Source organism: Sinocyclocheilus rhinocerous, unplaced genomic scaffold, assembly GCF_001515625.1.
Source record: "Sinocyclocheilus rhinocerous isolate Xijiao unplaced genomic scaffold, SAMN03320098_v1.1 scaffold3144, whole genome shotgun sequence".
Taxonomy (NCBI): domain Eukaryota; kingdom Metazoa; phylum Chordata; class Actinopteri; order Cypriniformes; family Cyprinidae; genus Sinocyclocheilus; species Sinocyclocheilus rhinocerous.
The window spans coordinates 68641-91777 of record NW_015624539.1 but is presented as its reverse complement, the minus strand read 5'-3'; the positions used below and the strand labels follow the sequence as shown (position 1 = coordinate 91777).

The 23137-nt window shown below is 36.2% G+C and overlaps 2 protein-coding genes across 5 annotated transcripts in view; one reads left to right on the top strand and one right to left on the bottom strand.

The window, feature by feature from the left end:
* LOC107740944 (rho guanine nucleotide exchange factor 26) overlaps positions 1–14581 on the bottom strand; it is a 98361-nt gene extending 83780 nt beyond the window's left edge. Inside the window, exons 1-3 of the mRNA XM_016553514.1 lie at positions 14341–14581; positions 12493–13693; positions 1463–1514 (exon numbers count right to left, since the gene is read on the bottom strand). Coding sequence (XP_016409000.1) covers positions 1463–1514; positions 12493–13665 — 1225 coding nt within the window. The 5' untranslated portion in view covers positions 13666–13693; positions 14341–14581. The remainder of the gene's footprint in view (positions 1–1462; positions 1515–12492; positions 13694–14340) is intronic.
* A 4011-nt stretch (positions 14582–18592) lies between these two features.
* The window catches only part of cd151l (CD151 antigen, like), a 43981-nt gene continuing 39436 nt past the window's right edge, over positions 18593–23137 (top strand). Inside the window, exons 1-3 of one of the 4 annotated variants that reach the window (XM_016553458.1) lie at positions 18593–18979; positions 19056–19099; positions 20641–20724. In XM_016553458.1, coding sequence (XP_016408944.1) covers positions 20641–20724 — 84 coding nt within the window. In that variant the 5' untranslated portion in view covers positions 18593–18979; positions 19056–19099. The other 3 variants (XM_016553466.1, XM_016553471.1, XM_016553479.1) reach the window with 3 other exon arrangements.

Genomic DNA, 23137 nt, shown 5'->3' with positions numbered 1-23137 from the left:
GCGCTGAGCAGACCGATCGGTTAATGGGTGCTTTGATATCATAGCCGCAGCGCCACTTTAAGTCTAAAGCACCTTTTGTTTGGGGTGTTCGGTGAGTTCCGTCACGATATATACGTCATTCAAGCCGACCAATCAGGTTGTGAACGTATCACTATGCCTGTAGGTTCGGTGTCTTTAGGTTCGCTGTCAAAAATACCAATGTGAATGCTAAGCGGACCAGGACCAAATGTATCATTTTCCTTTTTGGTCCGGACCAACTGAACCAAACGAACCGAACTACAAGTGTGAACACATTCTAAATGTTTGATTGTGTTTAATCTCTAAAAATTTATAAACTTAAAAGTTTAGAAATTAATCACAGAAATGTTTCTTCACTCCATTTGACTCAATGGTGCGATTGCTCTGTTAGTGCGGTTCGTTTGAGTAAGTGTGAACGCTGCCATCCGAACCCTGGTGTGCACCAAACTCTAAAAATGTATAAACTTAAAATTTTAAAATTAATAACAGAAATTTTTCTTCACTCCATTTGACTCAATTAACATAACATCGCCAACACTAAAACTGCCTGATTAGCAGATACTGATAAGGAATGAGCAAAAACATTTTAGGAGAACAGTAAAAAATTTGGGAGCATATTCTTATCAGTGACAGAAAGTTAAAATTTTTACAAACATACCAGGGGCATGTTTTTTTACGTTTGGAAGAGCATTTTTTCCTAAAATTATGTCCCCACTGGATGCAGCAAATGCCTCGTTTATAATGGGTTTTAATCGTCACTCCGGCCGGGACACGCCTTCACAGTATGGTAAGGGGCGTAACATTTCCGTCTCACGCTTGAGGTATTCAGCCAATCACAACGCACTGGATAGCAGGCCAATCACAGCACACCTCGCTTTTCAGACCCATGAGCTTTGTAAAAATCGACGCGTTTCAGAAAGGCGGGGCATAGAGGAGAAACAATAATGTACAGTATGTGGAAAATAATGTTTTTTAACCTTAAACCGCATAAACACATTTCATTACACCAAATACACAAAATAATGTTCTTTTTAGCAACATCATATGACCCCTTTAAATGTGTCATCTGTCATGTCAAATTCTTAATTTTTTTTTCTAAATATTTTGTTAAAACAAATTCAGTTAGAATAATAAGAGACAATCAGACTGTTTCCAATCAAATGAAATCAGCATCAACAAAAGTTAACTTCGCACTAAAGAGGTGGCAGAAAAACTGCATCTAAAGTGACATTATTACCAAATTTAATTTGATAAGCTGCTGAGAAAAAAATGGCAGCTCATGTTAACCTGCTTCACTGTATAAACATAAATACACTAAGCCATAAAGTTCAATCTCTGAAGTGTAGTCCATAGCACAATTTTTTTTGATGTTCACCTAAGTCTCTTTTGAGTGTGCTCTGTATAAATAACACAAACAAAGTTCTGGAGGATGACCACTGCTTACCCTCAATGTCAAACGTCCGCCGAGTCGGGAGGCCTTTCTTCCTCTCCACATTCTGCAGGAAGCACAGGTGATTGATTAGTTGAGTTTGACAAATGGGATTTCTTGGGAACCAGTGGTCCTTAAAACATATACTTTAATTAATTAATTAATTAATTAATTAAATATACAGTATATACACTCTTTTAGGTACACCTGTTCAACTGCTCATTAACGCAAATCTCTAATCAGTCTATCACATGGCAGCAACAATGCATTTAGGCATGTAGACATGTTAAAGACAAACTGCTGAAGTTCAAACCGAGCATCAGAATGGTGAAGAAAGGTGATTTAAGTGATTTTGAACATGGCATGGTTGTTGTTGCCAGAAGGGCTGGTTTAAGTATTGATCTACTCAGATTTTCACGCAAAACAGAGAATGGTCATAAGAAGAGAATATATGGAGAGAGTGGTAGTTCTGTGGGGGTGAAAATGCCTTGTGGATGCCAGAGGTCAGAGGAGAATGGCCAGACTGGTTTGAGCTGCCAAAAAAGGCAACAGTAACTCAAATAACAACTCGGTACAATTGAGGTATGCAGAAGAACGTACAACACGTCGAACCATGAAGCAGATGGACTACAGCAACAGAAGACCACCCCGGGTGCCCCTCCCGTCAGCTAATAACAGGTTCTATGGTCAGATGAAACTAAAAAATAAGCTTGTAAGAATAATAGTAGTCCAAGGCACTCGAATCTTATTCAAAAAAATTTAAAAAGCCTTTATTTCATCATGGCTATAAGTTTTAAGAACAGGTGACAAGTGCACACCTACGCGTTGCGGCTATTTTGCCTTCGTCAGGGTGTAAAAAGAAAAAGAGAAAAATCATGGTAGCCCGAGTACATTGAAGATAATCGGAATAGAACATGTCCCCAGGTCAATAAGAGGAGGTGATAGGGTCAATTCAGATTTGGAAGTATTATATTGGTGATCTTGTTTTTTTTTTTGCTTTTCTTCTTTTATTATTATATTTTTTTTATAAAGAAATTTATACTATGTACATACCCTGACGAAGGCAAAATAGCCGCAACGCGTAGGTGTGCACTTGTCACCTGTTCTTAAAACTTATAGCCATGATGAAATAAAGGCTTTTTAAATTTTTTTGAATAAGATTCGAGTGCCTTGGACTACTATTATTCTTACGAGTTGAATCATCCCTTGCACCCAAAGAGCACCGAGACTAGAAACCCAATACCCCCCGTGCAGCACTTCTTTTGCATTCTTTATTTCTTAAAAAATAAGCTTTTTCGCAGCAAACACTGAAGTTGGATTTGGTGCACATAGGGATAAAAAAGTACCCCATGTGTAAAATTAAATATACTGCTGTATCTTTAATGTTGTGGGCCTATTTTTCTGCCAGAGATCTTGGACATCTTGTTCAGATACACGGCTTTATGGATTCTATCAAACAGCAACAGATGATAATAAAAATTTTAAAAAAACAACTCTTTCTGCTAGAAATCATATAATGGGCCATGGTTGGATCCTCCAACAGGACAATGATCCAAAAACAAACATCAAAATCAAAACAAAAATGGGTCACTGAGCACAAAACCAAGCTTCTGCCATGGGTTCTGAACAAATGACTTTGTGACTTTTCTTTATTTAGCTATCATTTCATTAAAAAAAAGAAAGAAAATATGACTTTTAAAACAATCTCACAGTAGTATTTATGAAGTTGTAATTGCAGTGTAAATTCATCTAAATGCTTAATTAGATGCAGCTTTTGTGCCACTCTTGCAGGATTTCATTGTTAATGATTTAATTTGATTGGTAACAGCCTATAGTGTATTATTATTCTAATTGACTATTTATTACATTTAAAAAAAATTATATAAAAGATGACACATACTGTACATGCAATAAGGTTAGGAGAAAATGGCCTTAAACATAAAACATACCAATGTAAATCAGTTTAAGGTGGCAAATATTGTGCATTAATGAAAAAACTTCTGTCACTGCTGTGAACCACCACACAGAATATAAACAATTCTAAATGCTAAAGTAATCAGTGGTCCACGACAGGAGGTCATTCCTATGTTCTAGGGTTGCAATGGATCACAAAACTCACGGTTCGAATCATATTATGTTTTTTGTTTAGTTTTTTCAGTCACAGACTGGATAATTTTTCAAAAGAAAAAAAAAATTAAAGACAGGTAAACAGTCAGTAATAAAATAAGAACAATTACACAAATTACAAACATAGATGCATAATAGAACAAAGTTACAAATAAAATAAAATCTAACAGTAGTTTTCAGGTACAGAAATGTAATAATTAAGTATAAAATAACACTGCATAGTGTTCACTGTATAAATTAAATATAGATTAATCTTTGTTAAAGATGTGTTTTGCTGTTTGATTAACAAAAGACACAAAATACAGATTTTTAGGCTGCTGTCACTTTAAGAACAAATGCACGAATACAATATAATTATTAGGGTTGTGAATATTTGGGTAGACAGCGAATCGATTAGATTCACGAGTCATAGGTTTTCGATTCGATTCAAGAACGATTTTTGCAAATACAGAACGATTCACAATTAAATTCGATTCGATTCGATTCTGAATTCTTTAAGTGCATTCACAGGATTATTTAAATGCTTCCCCTAAATTCTTTAAATGCTTAGTCAGGGGGCAAATTACACAGCAGCCTTTATGGTTAAAGGTTACAGAAAAAAAAAACTTTTGTCCATTGTTAGAGGCTAGTTTAATGATGCTATGACATGACATGGCATATGTAGAAATTTATGTAAGCCAAGATTTTAAAAAAGAGCTTTAAAAGTATTATGTATAGGCTAACATTTTGTCACACCAGGGGCATAGCCATCATTTCAGAAGTGACAGAAATGTCAAATACAATAGATTTATGTATGTATGTTTTATTAAGATTTTTTTTTACAAGGAATTATTTTCTTATCTCTTACTTTGAATTTGCTATAAGAAATCAAATACACTGCTGGACAATAATCAATCATTTGTAATCTATATTTTTTTCCTAATGGCAATTTTATGATCGTTTTATATACTACAAACAATTATTTCAATTTTCTGCACAGAATAAGGTAGAAAATATACTTTATAGTTTCTGTAATGTAATTAATGATATGTCAATTAGCACTGCATCATTCATAAATTTTATTTATTTATTGTGTTTATTGTCTTAACGTTTCATCAGTTCATTCTGCTACAGTTTAGCTGCAGATATAGCCTGGCACGTCTATGAGCGCGCGATCACTTCTCTTTCAGTGTGAAAACTTCTTTATCTCATTTTCATAAAATAAAATACTATAGTATTTAACTTTTTCTCACCATCGGCGAATGATAATTCTGAAAGAAAACGCGCCCGATGTCTGTTGATTTCAACGAATGCTACTTTCATGCATCTGATTATCAGATAATCCTTGCGCTCTTATTTCAAGGTTGTTGTTAATGCTGTGGTTATTTTATCAGTTTCCTTCGTACATTCGGTTGAACGACATTGTTAAAACACATTTATCATTCAATGGAACTGTGCATATTCTATTCTTTAGACACTTACATTTTTGCTCCGTCCATGCAATAAATGCGCAGCCTTTGACTGCTCAGGTAATGTCGTCGGTATGACCGAGAGCCATTGAAAAACTACAGAAAAGTAAAACTACTTCACTTTAGCATTACTGGCCATGAGTATTAAGGAGAGATCACACATCAGCTGCTCAAAAAATGTATATATATTTTGAAAGCATTTAATCGCTATAGAAATCACGATTCATTCGATTCTTAGCGTTTTAAATCGATTAAAGTCCGAAATCGACATTTCACGATTCAAAATCCATGTTTCAAGATCGATGCATATGCATCGTCAGGGTTTGTAATCGATGCATCGAGAAAACGAGTGAATCGTTACACCCCTAATAATTATACACATTTCTTTCTGTTTATGCTCACTTCACTTAAGACATTGGCGACTGTGTTTACGAGAATACCTGGGTATTGAGATGAGTATTTTGAGAAATTTGTGTGTATATGTGCATTCAGGTGCAAGGCGACTTTGGTTGGATGGTTTAAAATCGCTTGAATGTTAAAATTGGCAAGACTTTAAAAAAACACATGCAAATTATAAACTTTATGCACCAATCCAACCTGGCTTTGTTGGTACCATGACGCTGATCATCAACTTTTTCTGTTAACTTTAATCCTGAGTTTATTGAGTGCATGCACATGAAAGTGTGACATCAGTAATGAACAGCCAATAACATGCCTTGAAACTGTGATTCACTTCTCGCGAGAGAGTCAGTGCGATTCACTAACAAAGATTAAAAGGTTAGAAATTATGAAGAATTTAAACACATTTACACAGCAAGATAAAATTAGCTGTCTATGAAAGAGGACAACTTAAAGAAAACATATTGCTAAATCAGCGAAAGTTGTGAAGTTAGTTTATATGGTGGATACTATTATATATAGATATACAGAGACTCAAAAATCTAAGCTCACATGTAGTCATGTGTAAAGCTTTATCTATTGATGCTAAAGCTTATTTATATTGCATATTATCTGTATATATTTATATTAGGGTCATTCAGTGTCAAATCAACCACATTTTGGAAACTTTCCTGGCTCAAATTTTTTATTTTGTTAATTGGTCATTCCGTGTCAAATCAACCAAATTTTGGAAAATTCTTCTGTCAACTTTTTGATTTTGTTCATATTTTTTTCTGTAGAAAGACAAACATAAATAGTGATGAAAGCCAAGATATTAAATGTCATAGATGTATATTTTATTTACTGAGTAATAGGGCTGAAACGATTAGTCGACATTATCGACGACATCGACAATAAAAAATTGTCAACAAATATTTTTGTTGTCGAGTAGTCGTTTGATCTGAGCCTGCAATAACGCGGTTTGACCAGTGTGGTGATGTAGCGCAAGACTGTAATTCAGCTCTCCTGATGCACTTCAAGAGAAGAAGACACAGCGCTTCAGACAGAGCAAATGCAGCCGAACCTGAAACTGCTGAGCGGCGTTTGGATGAATATGTAAATATATACTGCGCGCTTTCTTCTCAATAACAAAATAAACACGTCAAAAACTGACAGCGGTGAGAAGGCGTTTGGTCTCGTACTGTATCGCGTACCTTGTCAGACCGTGCGACTCCACCGGGCAGGGACACCGGCAAAGGACATAAGTAAAGTCCAGTCACGTCACGTTTATTTATATAGTACATTATGCAATAGATAGCCTTAAATCAACAACCTTTATTTTGTTTCTTATCCATATGACTTTTAGGCAGATTTTAGGCAGAATGATGTGTCATTCAGCTACTTTTTCATATAGCAAATTAAATGGTGAATACGGGTTTCTCTGCAATCTCATTTTGTGTGCCAAATATATTTATTTGTATAAATTAATTGTATAACTGTAATTACATAATATGACTTTCAAAAGCTGAAGTGATTACCTTAATTTATTTGTTAGAATACGTATAACTCAATATTTTAACTAACTGCAAAAGCTGAATAATCAATAAATGTCTACTGATTAATCAGCGAAATAATCAATGATTAGTCGATTAATCGGTCTAATAATCATTAGAATAAATCGATTATCAAAATAATAGTTTGTTGCAGCCCTAATGAGTAATCCACTATTTTGTAGAGGGGGGTCAAAATGTCAATTTTCACCAGAGATTTGGAGTCAAATTACACGGGTGTAAAAATGACTTTAGAAAGCTGGCAGCATCATTATTTTATTTTCCCATAGAGATTGGTAGGTCTGCCGTTATCAGTCTCTCTCAATTTTTTTCCTTTTATTGAAAGTCATGAAAACACTATCGTGGAGTTTTTCTTTTGCTATTTGAGCAACTGGGAATGCAAAAAATATATTTGTGGTGCTCTCCCATTCACTGCTCTTCAAGTTTACCCAACTATGACAACTTTTGCTGCTGAGAAACCCGGAAATGTGAAAAGGGTCCATTAGTAAAATCTGTTGATTTTAGCGATCTTTGTTACAATATATGCGAACGGCAACAGTTCAAAAATGGCAAAAAGCACTTCTTGTTTTTTTTGCCTGGAGCTTGCATGCCTGTAACTCAAACAGTATTAAAGATATCTTAATATCCTTTTAGATTCTGGTTCTTAACAAACTTTCCTTTTGGTATCTTCGTTTTAAAGGCCTTCGATGGTTCAAATCCAGAGATATGGGGATCTTCATGCGGCTCCATGAGTAAACTGAATAATTGTACACATTTTCAGCAGTCAAAAAACAATTGTGGTTCATTTTGCATATAGCTGATACTTTTTTCTTTTAAAGAGGAATATCTGAAGAACAAATTATGCTGAAACTAGAAATGTATCTCAAGATGTTCTATCAACACAATTGCTTAAAACATATCTGTCTGAGTGCCATAATATTCTTTTTCCAAAGTTTGCATGCCTGTAATCCTAAAAGTATTCAAGATATTTTAATATCCTTCTAGATTCTCATTCTTAATAAACTTTCCTTTTGAAAGCTTAATTTTCAAGGCCCCATATAGTTCATTCCCATAGATATGGGGATTTCAAAGCAGCTACATGTTCAAATTGTTGAATTTTATTTTACCCATTTTCAGTGATCGAAAACCAAATGCGGTTCACTTTGCACACAACTGAAACTTACTACATGTAAAGAGGAATGTCTGAAGAATAAATAATGCTTAAACCAGAAATGTATTTTCTTTCCTTCTATCAAAATAATTGCATAAAAAAACTCTGAACTCTGAGTACCAAAAAAATCCACTGAAAATGGTTAAGTTGAAGCACATTAACTTGCTCTCAAAGGTATATTTATATTTGAATCAGTTTTAGAGATATTTGGAAGATAGAATTCTTTTCATTTTAACAGCTTCTGAAGCTACCAAGAGTTCAAATACACAGTATTGTAACTACACGTTACCGCATTGACAAATAAATGAACTTTTTCACTACATTCTAATTTATTGAGATGCACCTTTATATGAAACTAAAACATAAAGGGCCTTAAAAATGAAGAATCCGAAAGAACAAGAAAAAACAAAAGAACAAGAATCTAAAATGACATTAAGATATCTTTAAAACTTCTTGAATTAAAGACTAGTAAACTTAATTTTTTGTTTTGTTTTTGGCACTCAGAGAGGTGTGTTGTATTCAGTTGTTTTGATAGAGGGAAACAAGATACACTTCTAGTTTCAGTATTTGTTCTTCAGACATTCCTCTTTAAACACAATAACTATCAGCTGTTTAAATAGTTACCTACATTTGGTTATTGACCATAGAAAATTGGTCAAATTCAAACATTTGAACATTGAGTCACATTGGGGTCCCATCTATGGGGTCCATATCTATGGGACTAGGGGTCGACCGATTATCGGCGCCGATATTAAGCATTTTTATGATTATCGGTATCGGTCATTTTCAAAACCGATTCGCCGATAAAATAACTTAATTTTGAAACGCGCTATTTGGCTCTGATGCAGCCTGTCAGAACTCACCACTCTGTGGCCTAAAGCAGTCTCCGCCCACCGCTCATCTGATTTGTTGGGAGTCATGAGTCCGACCAATCAGCGCGGAATTCACTCTCACGCCGAAAGCGCTTGCTAACTGGAGCTGCTTCAGTGATCACGCGTCAGTTGTCTCTCAAAGGTAAGGCAGCAGCAGACGTTGCTTAAATTGCAATAGATCCCAATCCACTAACGTTACACTGAAGATGCAAAACACCTCAATATTATCTATGATTCCCGCGATGCGGAAAACGCGGACGGAATCGCGGAATCCAGTCATATAAATGGAATTTACTGTATGACGCAGAATGTCACGGAATTTGTCAAAGTTTGGATAAATTAATCAAAAGTAGGCCTTGGTCAGTACACTTAAATAGAGTCGCAATATGGACTAGTATCTGTAAATATTAAGCCGCAAAAATACGATTTAAATATGAATCCAGCATGTTCTGCGTGTCTCTGTGTATGTAAAGAAACATGTAGCCCATTTTTGTTGTTCTGCCGGTGTTCTGACGATTTGTTGGTAGCATAATCTGATAGGTAGCATTATTTGTCAGAACACCAGCACACCAAAAATCCTCCCCGCCACGGCTGCAGCTTTTCACTGACAACATAACGCCGCTCGCATCATGCACATTCGGGTTATTAGCAGAGAACACAGAGCAGGTCTTGAGTTTCAGGCGCAGGATATCTGTAATAATCGGTATCGGCATCGGCCTTGAAAAACACATATCGGTCGACCCCTATATGGGACTGAACCATATATTGCCTTAGAAATGAAGATTGCAAAAGAAAAGTTTATTAAGAATGAGAATGAAGGATTAAGATATCTTGAATACTTTTAGAGTTACAGGCATGACAACTTTAGAAAAAGAATATTTATGGCACTCGGACTTGTATGTTCTACGCAATTGAGCTGATAGAAAAAAAGAGATACATTTTCACTTGAGATTTAGAGCCAATTTACAGGGGTATAAAAATTACCGAAGCTGGCAGCATCATTATTTTATTTTTACATAGAGATTGGTATGTCTATTGTTAAAATCTGTTGAATACTTTTAGAGTTACAGGCATGCAAACTTTTGGAAAAAATCATATTTATGTCACTCAGACAGGTATGTTCTATCTATGCAATTGTGTTGATAGAAAATCACATAGATCGGAGATTCCTCTTTAAAAGAAAAAAGTAATGCAAAGTGACCCACATTTGGTTTTTGACCACTGAAAATGTGAACAATTTACCAATTTACTCATGGAGCCGCATTAAGATCTCCATATCTCTGGAACTGAACCATCGAGGGCTTTTTAAATGAAGATACCAAAAGGAAAGTTTGTTAAGAACAAGAATCTAAAAGGATATAAAGATATTTTATATCCTTATTTTATAACACTTTACAATAAGGTTAATTAGTTAACATTAGTTAACTACTTTAGTTAACATGAACTAAGAATGCACAATACTAAGTTCTACAGCATTTATTAATCTTAAGTTAATGCTAATTTCAACATTTATTAATGCATTATTAAAATCAAAAGTTGTACTTGTTAACATTAGTTAATGCACTGTGAATTAACAGCTAACAATGAACGACTTTATTTTCATTAACTAACATTAACAAAAATTTATATATACTGTAATAATTGTACTATTCATGGTTTGTTCATGTTAGTTAATACATTAACTAGCATTAACTAATGGGACCTTATTGTAAAGTGTTACCGATCTTTTTAATACTTCTTGAGTTACAGGCAATTTTATAATTTTGCAATTTTATACATTTTTATAATAACTTTCATTAATAAATCAACATAAATATATAACAAATTCACATAGCTAGAAATGTGAGATAACATGCTTGTTAATGCTTACTAATGTACTACTAATTTAACATTACCTAATGATTAATAGATCATTATTTAATGTAATTTGAAATGCTTACAAATGTCATTTAACTTTCAATTCATGTGATCATGTAGGCTACTTTTTGAAAATCTTCAAATTATTTTGACAGATGGTTTACAATGATTAAAAGCTTCATTAATAAATCATTAACAAACATTATATAATGCTTAACAGATCATTAGCCTAGTTAATGCTTACAAATGTCATTAAACTTTTGATTCATACGATCATGCACTTTTAAAAAAATCTACAATTGATTTTAACAGAAATTATACAATTGCAAGCTTACTTGTTAATGTACTTTTCATATATGACCTAATGCTCTTTTTTACATTTACAAATGCTGTGGGAAAAATAATCACAGTCTGTAAAGGTCACATTTGGTTTTCATTTGTTGTGTAGATTTGTACTATTTACGCATCTTAACGAATCATTTTAGGCTATTATTTGTTCATGTTTTTGCAGTACCCAATCTAAAGTTGAAACTATTCATCATTTGCAAATGTTTATTAATCTTTTAGCATCTTTATGAGCACTGGACTTTTAGCTGCTGTAACAACGTTTGTTTAAAGAGTGATTTAGTTCAGTTTAGCTAAATGCTCACTAAAGACATCACGCACAATGTCATTTGGGTGCAAAACATGTTTTAATTGCCTCAACACTTATATTAGTATACTACTGTATATCATTAAACATATTAAAAAACATATTCCTTTAATCATACATCAACAGGAGAAAACTAATGTATTTTTCAAGAAAATACTTGTTCATTTATCAAAACAATGTAATATAAACAGATTGAACCACGTTCCCTTATAGTAATCAATTTGACCCTGTACACTTTTGACCCCTTAACCAACCGTTAAACCTACCCATACACCAAACCTGTCCCTAACCGTACCCGTATCACACCTCAGTAGCAGCAAAAGTGTTGTGCATTAACAAAAGCTTTAAATCATTGTATAACATCTGTTAAAATCATTTGAAGATTTTCAAGAAGTGCATGATCACATGAATTGAAAGTTGAATGACATTTGTAATCATGATTATTTACATGAAATAATGACCTGTTATTCATTAGATAATGTTTAATAAGTACATTAGTAAACATTAACAAGCACATTATCTCATATTTCTAGCTATATTAACTAATGATCTGCTAAGCATTATATAATGTTTGTTAATGATTTAATAATGAAAGTTATTATAAAGTGTTACCAAGGGCTCACTACCTGTGTTGTTCAGTTGAACTTGTATTAACTTGCACTTTTTTTTATATTGGGTTAGGTAAAATGAGTCCTGATCTTTGAAAAAAGGTTACTTAATCCGTGCTAACAGACTCCGGGAACATAGGTATGCTTCCCAGGCTGAAACCAGACAAGGAACCAGCACAAACACACTCACTGGCAAAATATTGTATAATTCTCGTTATTGATGAAATCTCAGTAAATATTGAAATATCTTCTCTTTTTTTTTCAATATCGCACACCCCTATTGCCCTTTATCTTGTGTTTAACCACTATAACACCATAGCCATTAGCCATTGGCAGGAAGAAGTAAAATAACTTTTTACTCAACATTTAGAGTTCAACTCACTTTGCTCTTGGATGGACTCACGCAATACGGCCCCTCCTCAGCGACTCCTTTTAGCACAGGCTGGGACAGTCGTTTGTCCTTTGGGTCTAAAGATGGCACATCTAAGTCAACACCACTGACCATTGCTCGGCGATATGATTTGGAGCGCTGGCCTCTTGTCAGCAGTCCTGCGTTCTCATCTCCATTCAGCTCATCCTCCTTACTGGTGGAGAAAAAATACCCAGTCTCAAACATGCTTCGTGGACGGAAGGTACTTTTACCAGTGTCCAAAAACTTCTGAGAGGGCTTGCTGAAGCGTGTGTCAGAGACCAGACCCCTGGGGATGATCTGCTGGGTGCCGATCTTCTGCGCTGCGGGACTATGGGTGCTCAGTATGATTGGGGAAGAGGGCCGCTTGCCCTCTGAGCCCTGAGGTGACTCTGAACTCTGCCTTTGCAACAGGATGCCCCCTGGCCTCTCGGCAGGGGATGGCGTGCGGGGTGTGGGGGGGTCTGAGGGAAGGCTAAGGTTGGAGGAGATGGAGGGGATGCTGGAGGTGGAACTGTGAGAAGGGGAGCTGCTGAGGCCGACGGTAGACCCATGGGCATCCTGCGACTGGAGTGGAGGTGAACGTGTGAAGTTCTGAGGTGACACATTATGTTTTGGTGAAGCAGTGTCTGGCGGTGGAGACGCATTCCCGAAAACAATCTGATCCCTTTGAGAGGTAAGAGTGAACTGACTGGAGAGACGTTTGAGAGGCTCTGTTATGTCATGCCAAACACTGAGGCCATTCCCGTTCTTGGTGGGCAACGTTGGTGTTTTAGGGGAAGAAGTAGCCTCCTCATTCTTTTCATCATCCGATTTAGTGAACTTTGACAGCGAAAACCGTCCGTTTGATAAATACCCAATACTGATGCTCCGAACAACCCTAGCCTTCCTTGTGGGTTTGTTGAGGGTGTGTTTCAGCACTGTAGTGTTTGATGCAGTGGTGGTAACCTTCTCAGCCGGCTGTGTGAGAGTGAAAGTGCACCTATCATCCACAGGAAAGTCTGTCATGAGAACTCCATCTAACTGGTAACTGAGAGGTCTGGGCTTGGGCTTCATGTCATTTTCATTCCGTCTTTTCCAGAGAGGAGTGATATTGTTATTGGAGAGATCCACCTCGTTGCCAAGATCCATAATGAGTACATTCATATCACTCAGCAATCATTCTGACCCTTGTCTGAACCAAAAGAGAGAGGGAAAAGTTACATGAGTGGAAATTGAACTGTGCCCTGAAACTTTATACTGATCACTTAATAACATCAACTTTTTTAAAAGACTTAAAAGGATAGTTCACTCTAAAAAAAAATAATAATAATAAGCATATACTCACTCTCCTGTATTTCCAAACCTGTATGACTTTCTTACTTAAAATTAAGAACATGACATTTTACAGTCCCAGTCACCATTCACTTCGTATTGAGAAAAGACGCAAGTGATGGTAAGATGTCACTAACATTTAGCATAACATGTTATTTTTGTGTTCCATAGAAGAAAGTCATGTTTGGAAAATATGTTGTTGTTGTTGTTTGTTTTTTACAGTATTTTCACTTTTCGTTGAAATATCCCTTTAAATATTCGCGAGGATACGCAGTTTTACAGGTTAGGTTTTAACTTCATTGAATAATGAACATTGCTGAGGATATTGTTGGTGGATTTATAAGTTTCTAAGTATTTGTACGGGGGGAAATAGTAAAAACAAACTCCCGTCATCGTGTACACAATATTCATCACGCGCGCTATTAACGTTACCTTAACTCTCTAGTATAACAACAAACATTGCTCGCAACTAAACTTTAAAAGATTTATTTAAAAAATGCAGCATACCTCTGTGTGAAGGTTAACTATAATCCTGCTCTCTCCTCGTGTTTTCTTGACTTCAGCGTGGCCGTTTTTTCCCTTGAAAAAATAGAAATGAAAGTGCTGTAAACTCCAGAAATTGTGCCTTGCTTGATTCTCGTTGCAGGGTGCGTTTAGCGGTCTTGCAGTCGTGTGGTCAGATCGACACTAGTAGTGCAATAAGGTTTGGCAGGGAGGGCAAAGAGCTCCCAAGTTCACGTGACGTCATGTGCTCGAGGATTGAGCTAGTGTGAGTGACTGCCTCAGCTCAGAAACTCAGTGAACTCGGCGAGAGAGGAAATACTTTATAAAAGAAAATCTTAATAAACTAAATTAGTTGTAGTTTATCCTAGTCATTCTTCATAAACTAATTTGTGTGTAGTATTCAGAGCTTGAATATGCAGCGTCGTGAATAACAGTGAATTCTTAGCGCCATCATGTGGCTAACTGTAAAATATGTGGCTAACTGTAAAATATTCAGAATATTATTCCCTATGATGCACAAGGCTTGTTTTTTTTTTTTCAGATTACGCCTTCATTGTTTTTATATACAGTACTGAAACCAAATTTTTTTATAAATATGTTTTATATACTGTACCCACTTAAATTAATTAAACTCTGACACCGTTTGAGATAAAGGTATCAAAACAACTGTAAAAATCTATAAATATTATTCCCTATAATGCACAAGGTTTGGTCTTTCAGATTATGCCTGTATTGTTTTTATATACAGTACTGAAACCATATTTTTCATATGTTTTATATAATGTACCCACTTAAATTAATTAAACTCTGACACAGTTTGAGATAAATGTATCAAACCAACTGTAAAATATTCAGAATATTACACTCCAAAGAGAAAGGAAAAAATGAAATCGCATCATATGACCCCTTTAATGTAAATCCCTAATAGAGGCTACACTGTGTCTGTGTGTGTGTCATGATCGATGTTGCAGTCTCGTCTGAGCTTCAATTGCAGCTGCCTGTGTCTCTGTTACTGCTACCAGGTGTGTGAGGGTGTTGCAATGCTGGAACAGGACAGGTAGATCGCATCCATCTTTTCCTGGGTCACGAAGATGCTGTAGGGACTTTGGCACTACATGTGGCTTAACTGGGTCGATATAATGATGGTAATACTCCTCCATCCCAGAAAGACAAACGGCCTTGCTGTGAGTGTGCAAAATCTGAAGCAGGGGTGACAAGTCTGAAAGTGTGGGCTCATGTGCACAATGACTCTTGGAGCCTAAACGAGTACGTATCCCTGACATTCCTCTCTCCCCAATGATGCACTTGTCAAGTGCCACTCTCTTAGCTGCACCAGAGGTGAAGTCGATCTTGTGGCTCACCTCTGCTTGGACCTTATCAACATTAGCGGGCATCATCCAGTAGGCTGGAACATCAGTGACAGTCTTGGTCCCCCGTATCCGGACTGCTGCTTCGATTTTAAAAAGGAGAGCCCCAACAAGTGTGCAAGACTCTGCTATGCAAGCCATGCATGTGCAGTGTGCACACTCCACTTGGTCACTGGAGCTGAGGATCACCCACGGCTTGAGCGGAGGTTCATTAAGGCGTTGAGAGTGCAAAACCTATGATATATAAAAAATACTAAGGTAAGTACAAAATGAATAATTAATAAGACAAATATCTCTAATCATGTTTTATGAACAGGCCTCACACTAGACAAACAGACAGACACACACACACCGTGGGCAGCCAGATAGATAGATAGACAGACAGACAGAAAAGCAAACTCTCATGACTAAAATGTGCTGCTGATGTTAAGAGTGATGAGTGACAGAAATGTGCGTTTTATTAAATACCTTTGTGCGAACAACCGTTTTCTGCTCGTTGACGCGGAAAATCTGAAGGTCCTGCACCCATCCATTTGTAAATTGCAGGTGGGCCTCGAGAGATTTATAATTTTTGAATTGCTCAAATGTGCACGCACTGACACTACAAACAAGGTAAGAAAATACATCAGGGAAGGTTACGTGCGGTAGCTCGTTAAGATCATTGGGCCACTCTTTGTGTTCGTACGGATCGAGTTTGTTGATTGTCGTGATTTTTTCTAAGTACCACAACTTTGCTTCCTTGTTGAGTTTTTCTTTATATGTAATCTCACACTTGATCATTGTTTGGTCCATTGTTATTCCTGTTTATTATCGCTGTGTACTAATATCATGACAGCTGATGACAGTGTTGCCAGATTGGAAATGTCCAAGTTAAGTTCACTGAACTAAATTGGGCTCTTTGAATTTCAGTAACATTAAACTGACTTAAAAAAATCAAGTTGAATCTAGTATAACTTATAAAAAAAAGTTGAAATTGCTTAAATTATTTTTATGAGTTAAAGTAACTTAAAAACATAAGTTGTCATGGCTTTTTCATCATATCATTTTTTACAGTGTGGGAGCACCAGTGCTACAAAGTAAAAAAGTTAATTTCGAGCCCTGCAAATGTATGATTACTTTTGCTTTAAGTATAAGTGTAACGTTATTAGGTTTAATTTATATTTAGTTACAGTTTATGGTTATTAATCTTAACTCAAACAATTCTAAGAATCAGAACTTGAAATTATCCCTGATTATTATTTATTTAAGATTTCGATGACCTTGGAACGCACTCTTATGAAAAACAACCATGGTATTACTATAATGCAACTATAAAACATGGCAAATTGATTATCATTTGAAAATATCATGTTTTTAAAAATAGTTAAATGAATGTAAAATAGTGGCATATCTGTGGTAACTGAGAATTTACTAAAATAGCATAGTAAATCTACGGTAATATATTCGGTTTTGTGTTTAGTCTCGTTGGCGGCGTTGATAACGTGCTCCTCCGCCTCTTTTCCCGGTTTCCTGTGAGCAGGCCGCGTCACCGGTGTTACGAGATTTTTGGTTTCTGAGATTTTCGGTTTCAGTGGGCGGAGCATACATGAATATTCATGAGTTTCCCGGACATGCTCGTGGAATCAAGTGGAACTGAGAATTTCAGTTCATGCTCCTTGTATCTCAGCAGGTTTAATGGAATAAATATTTTTTAAAAAGATAAATATATTTACAGTGTTGCACAAACTACATTTTGCAGGCATTCTTTGTGTAATGTTAGGATAAAGCACAGCAAACTTCAGCTAGTTGTAGCCTATACATTGATTTCAGTTCTTTGTGCTCTTCATTTCTAGCCTGCGATGCTTTAAAACTGTGTCTGTTATTAGTTGTTATCATTTGAATACATCACTGCCTGCAACAAATTAAATAAACATATATAAACGTATCTGTGGACATATATGTATATATTTTTTGTATACTGGTGTGATGATCCATGTCTTAACTTAGTCTACCCCATTCAACATTCTCCATGTTGTCTGGTTGTGAATTGTCTGCTGTCTGGTTGTAAACTATGATACAATCATACACTGCTGCAAAAACTTTTTTTTTCATGTTTCCAATGTAAAATAGTTAAACATTTTTACAAACAAATATAAATTTACAAATTAAGATTATCACAAGGTTTAAGGTTCCATTTGCCCAGTGAAACCAAAAATCCCAGAACACCTGGATGATTACAGCTACAAAAGGTTTCCAATAGAAGCGCAAATCCAACTACCATTTCAATTATTTATTTTTATGCTCTTCTGTTCCCACCAGCAAAATCACTTTTAAATTACACAACGATGGATGAAACTGCATGAAGAGAATGAATAACATCCCGTAAATCTACTAATTAAGTGAGGAATAATCTAATAATCATCTGTTTTAATGCACAGGGTAATTTGATTAGCTGTGCTGATAATATACTATTTTGTTCTATAAATGTCATACCTTTTAAAAGTTCATCACAGCGGTCTCTTCTGCTGCATCTCTACGGCGCTGATAGTATGAGCGCTAACTTCCGGGAACTATTGAGCGGCTCCACGATCCGCCATTGCTGTAAAAAAACTGGTCCATTGGAGCGAACGGAGTTGTCACAACTCTCTCTCTCTACAGCTCTACCTAAACCCACCCATCTCCACCCCTAAACCTACCACCTCCACCTCCTAGAATCTCAGTGTTTCTCAACCCTGGTCTTGAGCACCCCCCAACACTGCACATTTTGTATGTCTCCCTTATCTGACACCCATTTCAGGTCCTGGAGTTTATTTTAATGAGCGAATGAGTTGAATCAGGTGTGTTTGATTAGGGAGACACACAAAATGTGCAGTGCTGGGGGGCGCCCAGGATCCAACCCCGCCCCCTGGATCTTTGTTCTGCAGTGAGGGGCTACTGGGGACAGAAATCCGGTTTTTGCTCATGGAGGGGAATCAGAAAAAACTGCACTAAGCATATCAGCAACGCCTCCTGAGCCTATTAACAGCAAAACATTGTGGGGACCGGGGATTTGTCCCACTATGTGAGTGTGCTAACATGTTGAGGACCCCACCATCTAATAAACACACACACACAAAAGATTCCTACAGATGCGGCACTAAAATTGTAGCCTCAGGTATTGCAGGAGTATAATAGGATTTTGGGTTGGGAAATTTTCTGGCACCTGGCAACCCTGCTCACTAGGGTGGAGCTCCTTCGAACTTTTCTCTTTGGGCACGTTGTGTTTCTGCTGTTCGTTCTGTTCTGACGAAAAAAAGGTAAACTAGCCGATAAATTAAGCTTCAGTTTTTTTTTTGTTTGAATGAGGACCGATTCTTATTTTTTTGTTTGCAGTATTCCTCTGTTTGGCTGTCTTTGTGTGACATCAGCTAATAAAGGTAAGATCTAAACTCTTTGAAAAGTGTTCGTAGTAAATTAGGTCTTTATGGAATTACGTTAGCCTTCGAGGTCGAAAAATTAGGGGACTGAACAGATTCTAATGAGTATAGAGCTGCAGTGTAGAGTTAACTTGATTTCTGGGCTGGCCTAGCGGCTGGTATTGTGTTACCGCAGTAGAAATCAATAAGAAAATAAAACGGAGATTAAATAATCTGAATAAATAAACAAAGCTAATCTACATTCATGCGAAAATGTCAAATGAAAGTTGTTCAAATAAGTATATTATAAATGTGCTCTGAAACCGTTTATAAGGCTTAATTCGGAATAACATACTTGCAATTGCTCTATTTCTGCCATTTAAAGATAGTTTTATGGGAGTTTCCATATTCAGCATGGCTTTGTGCTGCGTTGGGGTAGCGATCAAGATGTGTCATTCTGAACATGTTCAGACAGGTGAGTGATCAGTCAGTTGTGTGTCACATATTACTTCATTTAGTGAGCATTATTATTAGTTATTATAAATGTTACGACTGTGAAAACGAGTATTTATTTCGAAATTAATCTAATCAATAAAGTATTATAGTACAGTTCTACAGACATGTAGAATGGTATTAGCTGGAGCACCATGTAAATACCATTGTACTGCAATGTACCACCACAGTATTGTCTTGTAAGGGATATCTCAACTGTTTATAATTGGTGTGTGTGTGGTGTTTGTTTGTGTGTGTGTGTGTGTGTGTGTGTGTGTGTGTGTGTGTATCAATCATTGTTGTGAACATCTGTGTTTTTGAATGAGTGGCAGATAAACAGAGATCCAGACACATTCATCACTTGTGTGTCAAAGTATATATTTTAAAGGGGTCATATGATGTTGCTAAAAAGAAAATTATTTTGTGTATTTGGTGTAATGAAATGTGTTTATGCGGTTTAAGGTTAAAAAAACACATTATTTTCCACATACTGTACATTATTGTTTCTCCTCTATGCCCCGTCTTTCTGGTCGATTTTTAAAAAGCTCATCGGTCTGAAAAGCGAGGTGTGCTGTGATTGGCCAGCTATCCAGTGCGTTATGATTGGCCAAATACCTCAAGCGTGAGACGGAAATGTTACGCCCCTCACCACTGATTTCTAGTCGTGTCCTCTTTTGGAAGGCCAAACAAAGTAGTTTCGCTTTCACAACGAAACAGCATCACACAACGCGGCCTAGAGTGAGCCGCGGCCTAGAGTATGCGTGAGTGAGCAGAGGCGGGTGGGCTTGACAACGGCGCGGCCGGCGGATCTTAACTTTTATAAAGAATATCTCTGTGGATTTGAGACTTTAGTCGTTGCAACTTTACTGGTCTTCTTTATGCACCAAGAGCTTGTAACATTCCAAAGAGAAAGGAAAAATTAAAATCGCATCATATGACCCCTTTAACATAAGATTTGAAAAGACAAAAGCAAATACTATGCACATCCGCAAAACAACAGCATAGGCCTATTTAGCCCAACAAAATTGTTCAGTTGCTTTTAGTTCATGTCTGTGCATTTTCTTCATCAGATGGGGGAAAATAAAGAGAAGAACGAAACATGTGGGACCATTTTCCTAAAATACCTGCTCTTCACCTTCAATTTCCTGTTTTGGGTTGGTATCTGTTACTGTGATCTGATGGACTGTTTAAAAGTGTATGTAAGCAAAGCATAATTCAAGTTTACTTTTTCATCTCAGTTAGCTGCTTAGCTTCTGTTATCTTCACACATTCAGTGCAGTTTCAGTGTGAAACATGCATTAAGGGTGGATCAATAATTAATATTCACCTTTCAGACTTAATTTCCCAAATATTCAGTCTTTTATAAAATACTACCTTTAATATTCATCAGGCAATTTTCAGTCCATTTTATTTTGCTTTACCGATTCACTTCCACAAATTCAGTGGTTCAAATTCAGCTGAATATTCAACATTGGAATTGCAGGAATAGCAGTAGAATACTAATAGATATTCTACATCTGCTGTTAGTCCATCTCACCAGCAGGCGGTGTAAAGTGGGTGTTGACGAAGACCAAACCAACAGGCAGAGCAAGTCATTGATTAATTCACAAAAACTGATTTGCAGAAATTGTGCAAGCAGTAAGATGTTCATCAGGGCCAGTATATGCGGAAAAGCTGATTAATGCACAAAAAAACGGCATTTACATTGAAATCAGTGTTCCAGTGTTGGACAAAGCACACAAATCAAATACTTGAGTAAAAGTACAACTACCTAATAAAATATTACACCAGTAAAAGTGTTAAGCACTCATTTTCAATTTTACTTGAGTGAAAGTACAAACAAAATTTATGTTTAATGTACTTGAGTATTAAAAGTAAAAAGTACTGATCAATGAATGTTTATTTTGTAAATTTAGCAAGTGTGTGTGTAGACAAACAATATACTGTAAAAACAGGCGTCACAGGGCAAAATGTTGTTGCTAGAAGCGGTCTACATTTGGATTATGGTGCCGTTATCTTAGCAGTAGATAGCAGAGAAGATTTGTGAGACAAAAGACAACAGAACCCATTAAAATCAGTGATTCTGGATGTGGCGCAACATGACCCAAGAGTAAACTGATGCTCTGTTATGTATTCTAAGTTCTTAATCAGTTTTTCCTGAATGTGCAGTGTTGAATAGTCTGCCAAATTTGAACCAATGAATTTGTAAAGCAAAATAAAATGGACCAAAAATAGCCTGTTGAAAATTTTAGGTGGCACAGACTGAACAAACACTGTTAGTGCAATGCATTTAAAAATAGTCTGTTCTGTTGAAAATAGTCCCCATGGCAACCCAATCTTAGAAGATTAAAAAAGGTCATAAAGGCCTCAAACAGCGTGGTTTAATCCAAGACTTGTGACGAAATCTGATTGCTTTATATGATGAACAGATTTAATTTAGAATTTATTTTCATCTAAACAATGATAGACTATATCCATGGCCAGAAGTATTGGCAGTGACAGTGAATTGTTTTGTTTCGCAAAGTTTGCTGCTTCAGTTGTTAATTCACATTGTTTATGGATTATTCTGCAGATTGATCAGATGCATTGCACAAAAAAAATAAAAAAATAATAATAATTACAAAATGCTTCATTGGGCAAAAAATTAACTTTTTCACATAAACACAAATGTTACTGTCTAAAAGGACAGCAAAGAAGTCACTTTTCTCAAATAAAAAGAAAGAAAGAAAAGAAAAAAGAAAGAAAGAAAGAAAAAAAATGTTCAAGGACAGACCGAAGTTCTGTAGGGAGTACAAGAATTGGACAGCAGAAGACTGGTGCAAAGTTATTTTCTCTGATGAATCCCCCTTCCAGCTGTTTGGGACATGTTAGATTTTGCTGTATTTGGCCGATCAATCGTTTGGGTGGCTCGCCAATGTACTAGATTTCTTTTGGGTGATATATCTAAAAAATGTACCACGGTATAATGTTTCATATCTTTCTGTATCGATGATTATTGAAAATGTTTTATAACCTTTCTTAAACGGAGAGCAGTAGATTTTTTTTTTTTTTAATTTAACCACTCTATTTTTAATTTACCCAATTTATTAGGACAAACAACAACAACCTATTTTAGTCTTAACAGACAAAATAACAAATAAAACCAAATAAAATGGAAACATCTCCTTTCTTATATTTTATATGTAGATTAAATAAGTGTTAAAGGGTTAGTTCACCCAAAAATGAAAATTAGCCTATTAAAAATTGTCCTGGCCCCTCCAAGCCTTACAATGGGGGTAAGCGGGTAAGACGTGAAATAAAGTGTGCACATCCATAATAAAAAAAAAAGTCCCTCACACGGCTTCGGGGGGTGAATAAAGGCCCCCTGTAGCAAATCCATGCGTTTTTGTAAGATAAATATCCATATTTCAAACGTAAGAAACACTTTTCTCTCACTTCCGCTGACTGTGGTACGTGGAAGACATGCAGATGGATGATGTAGGCGTCGTGCGCGCGCCTCTGAGAAATGCAGGAGCAAAGGAAGCAAAGTTTCCTTACTTTAGCAAAGGAAAACCAGTCTCCTCTTGG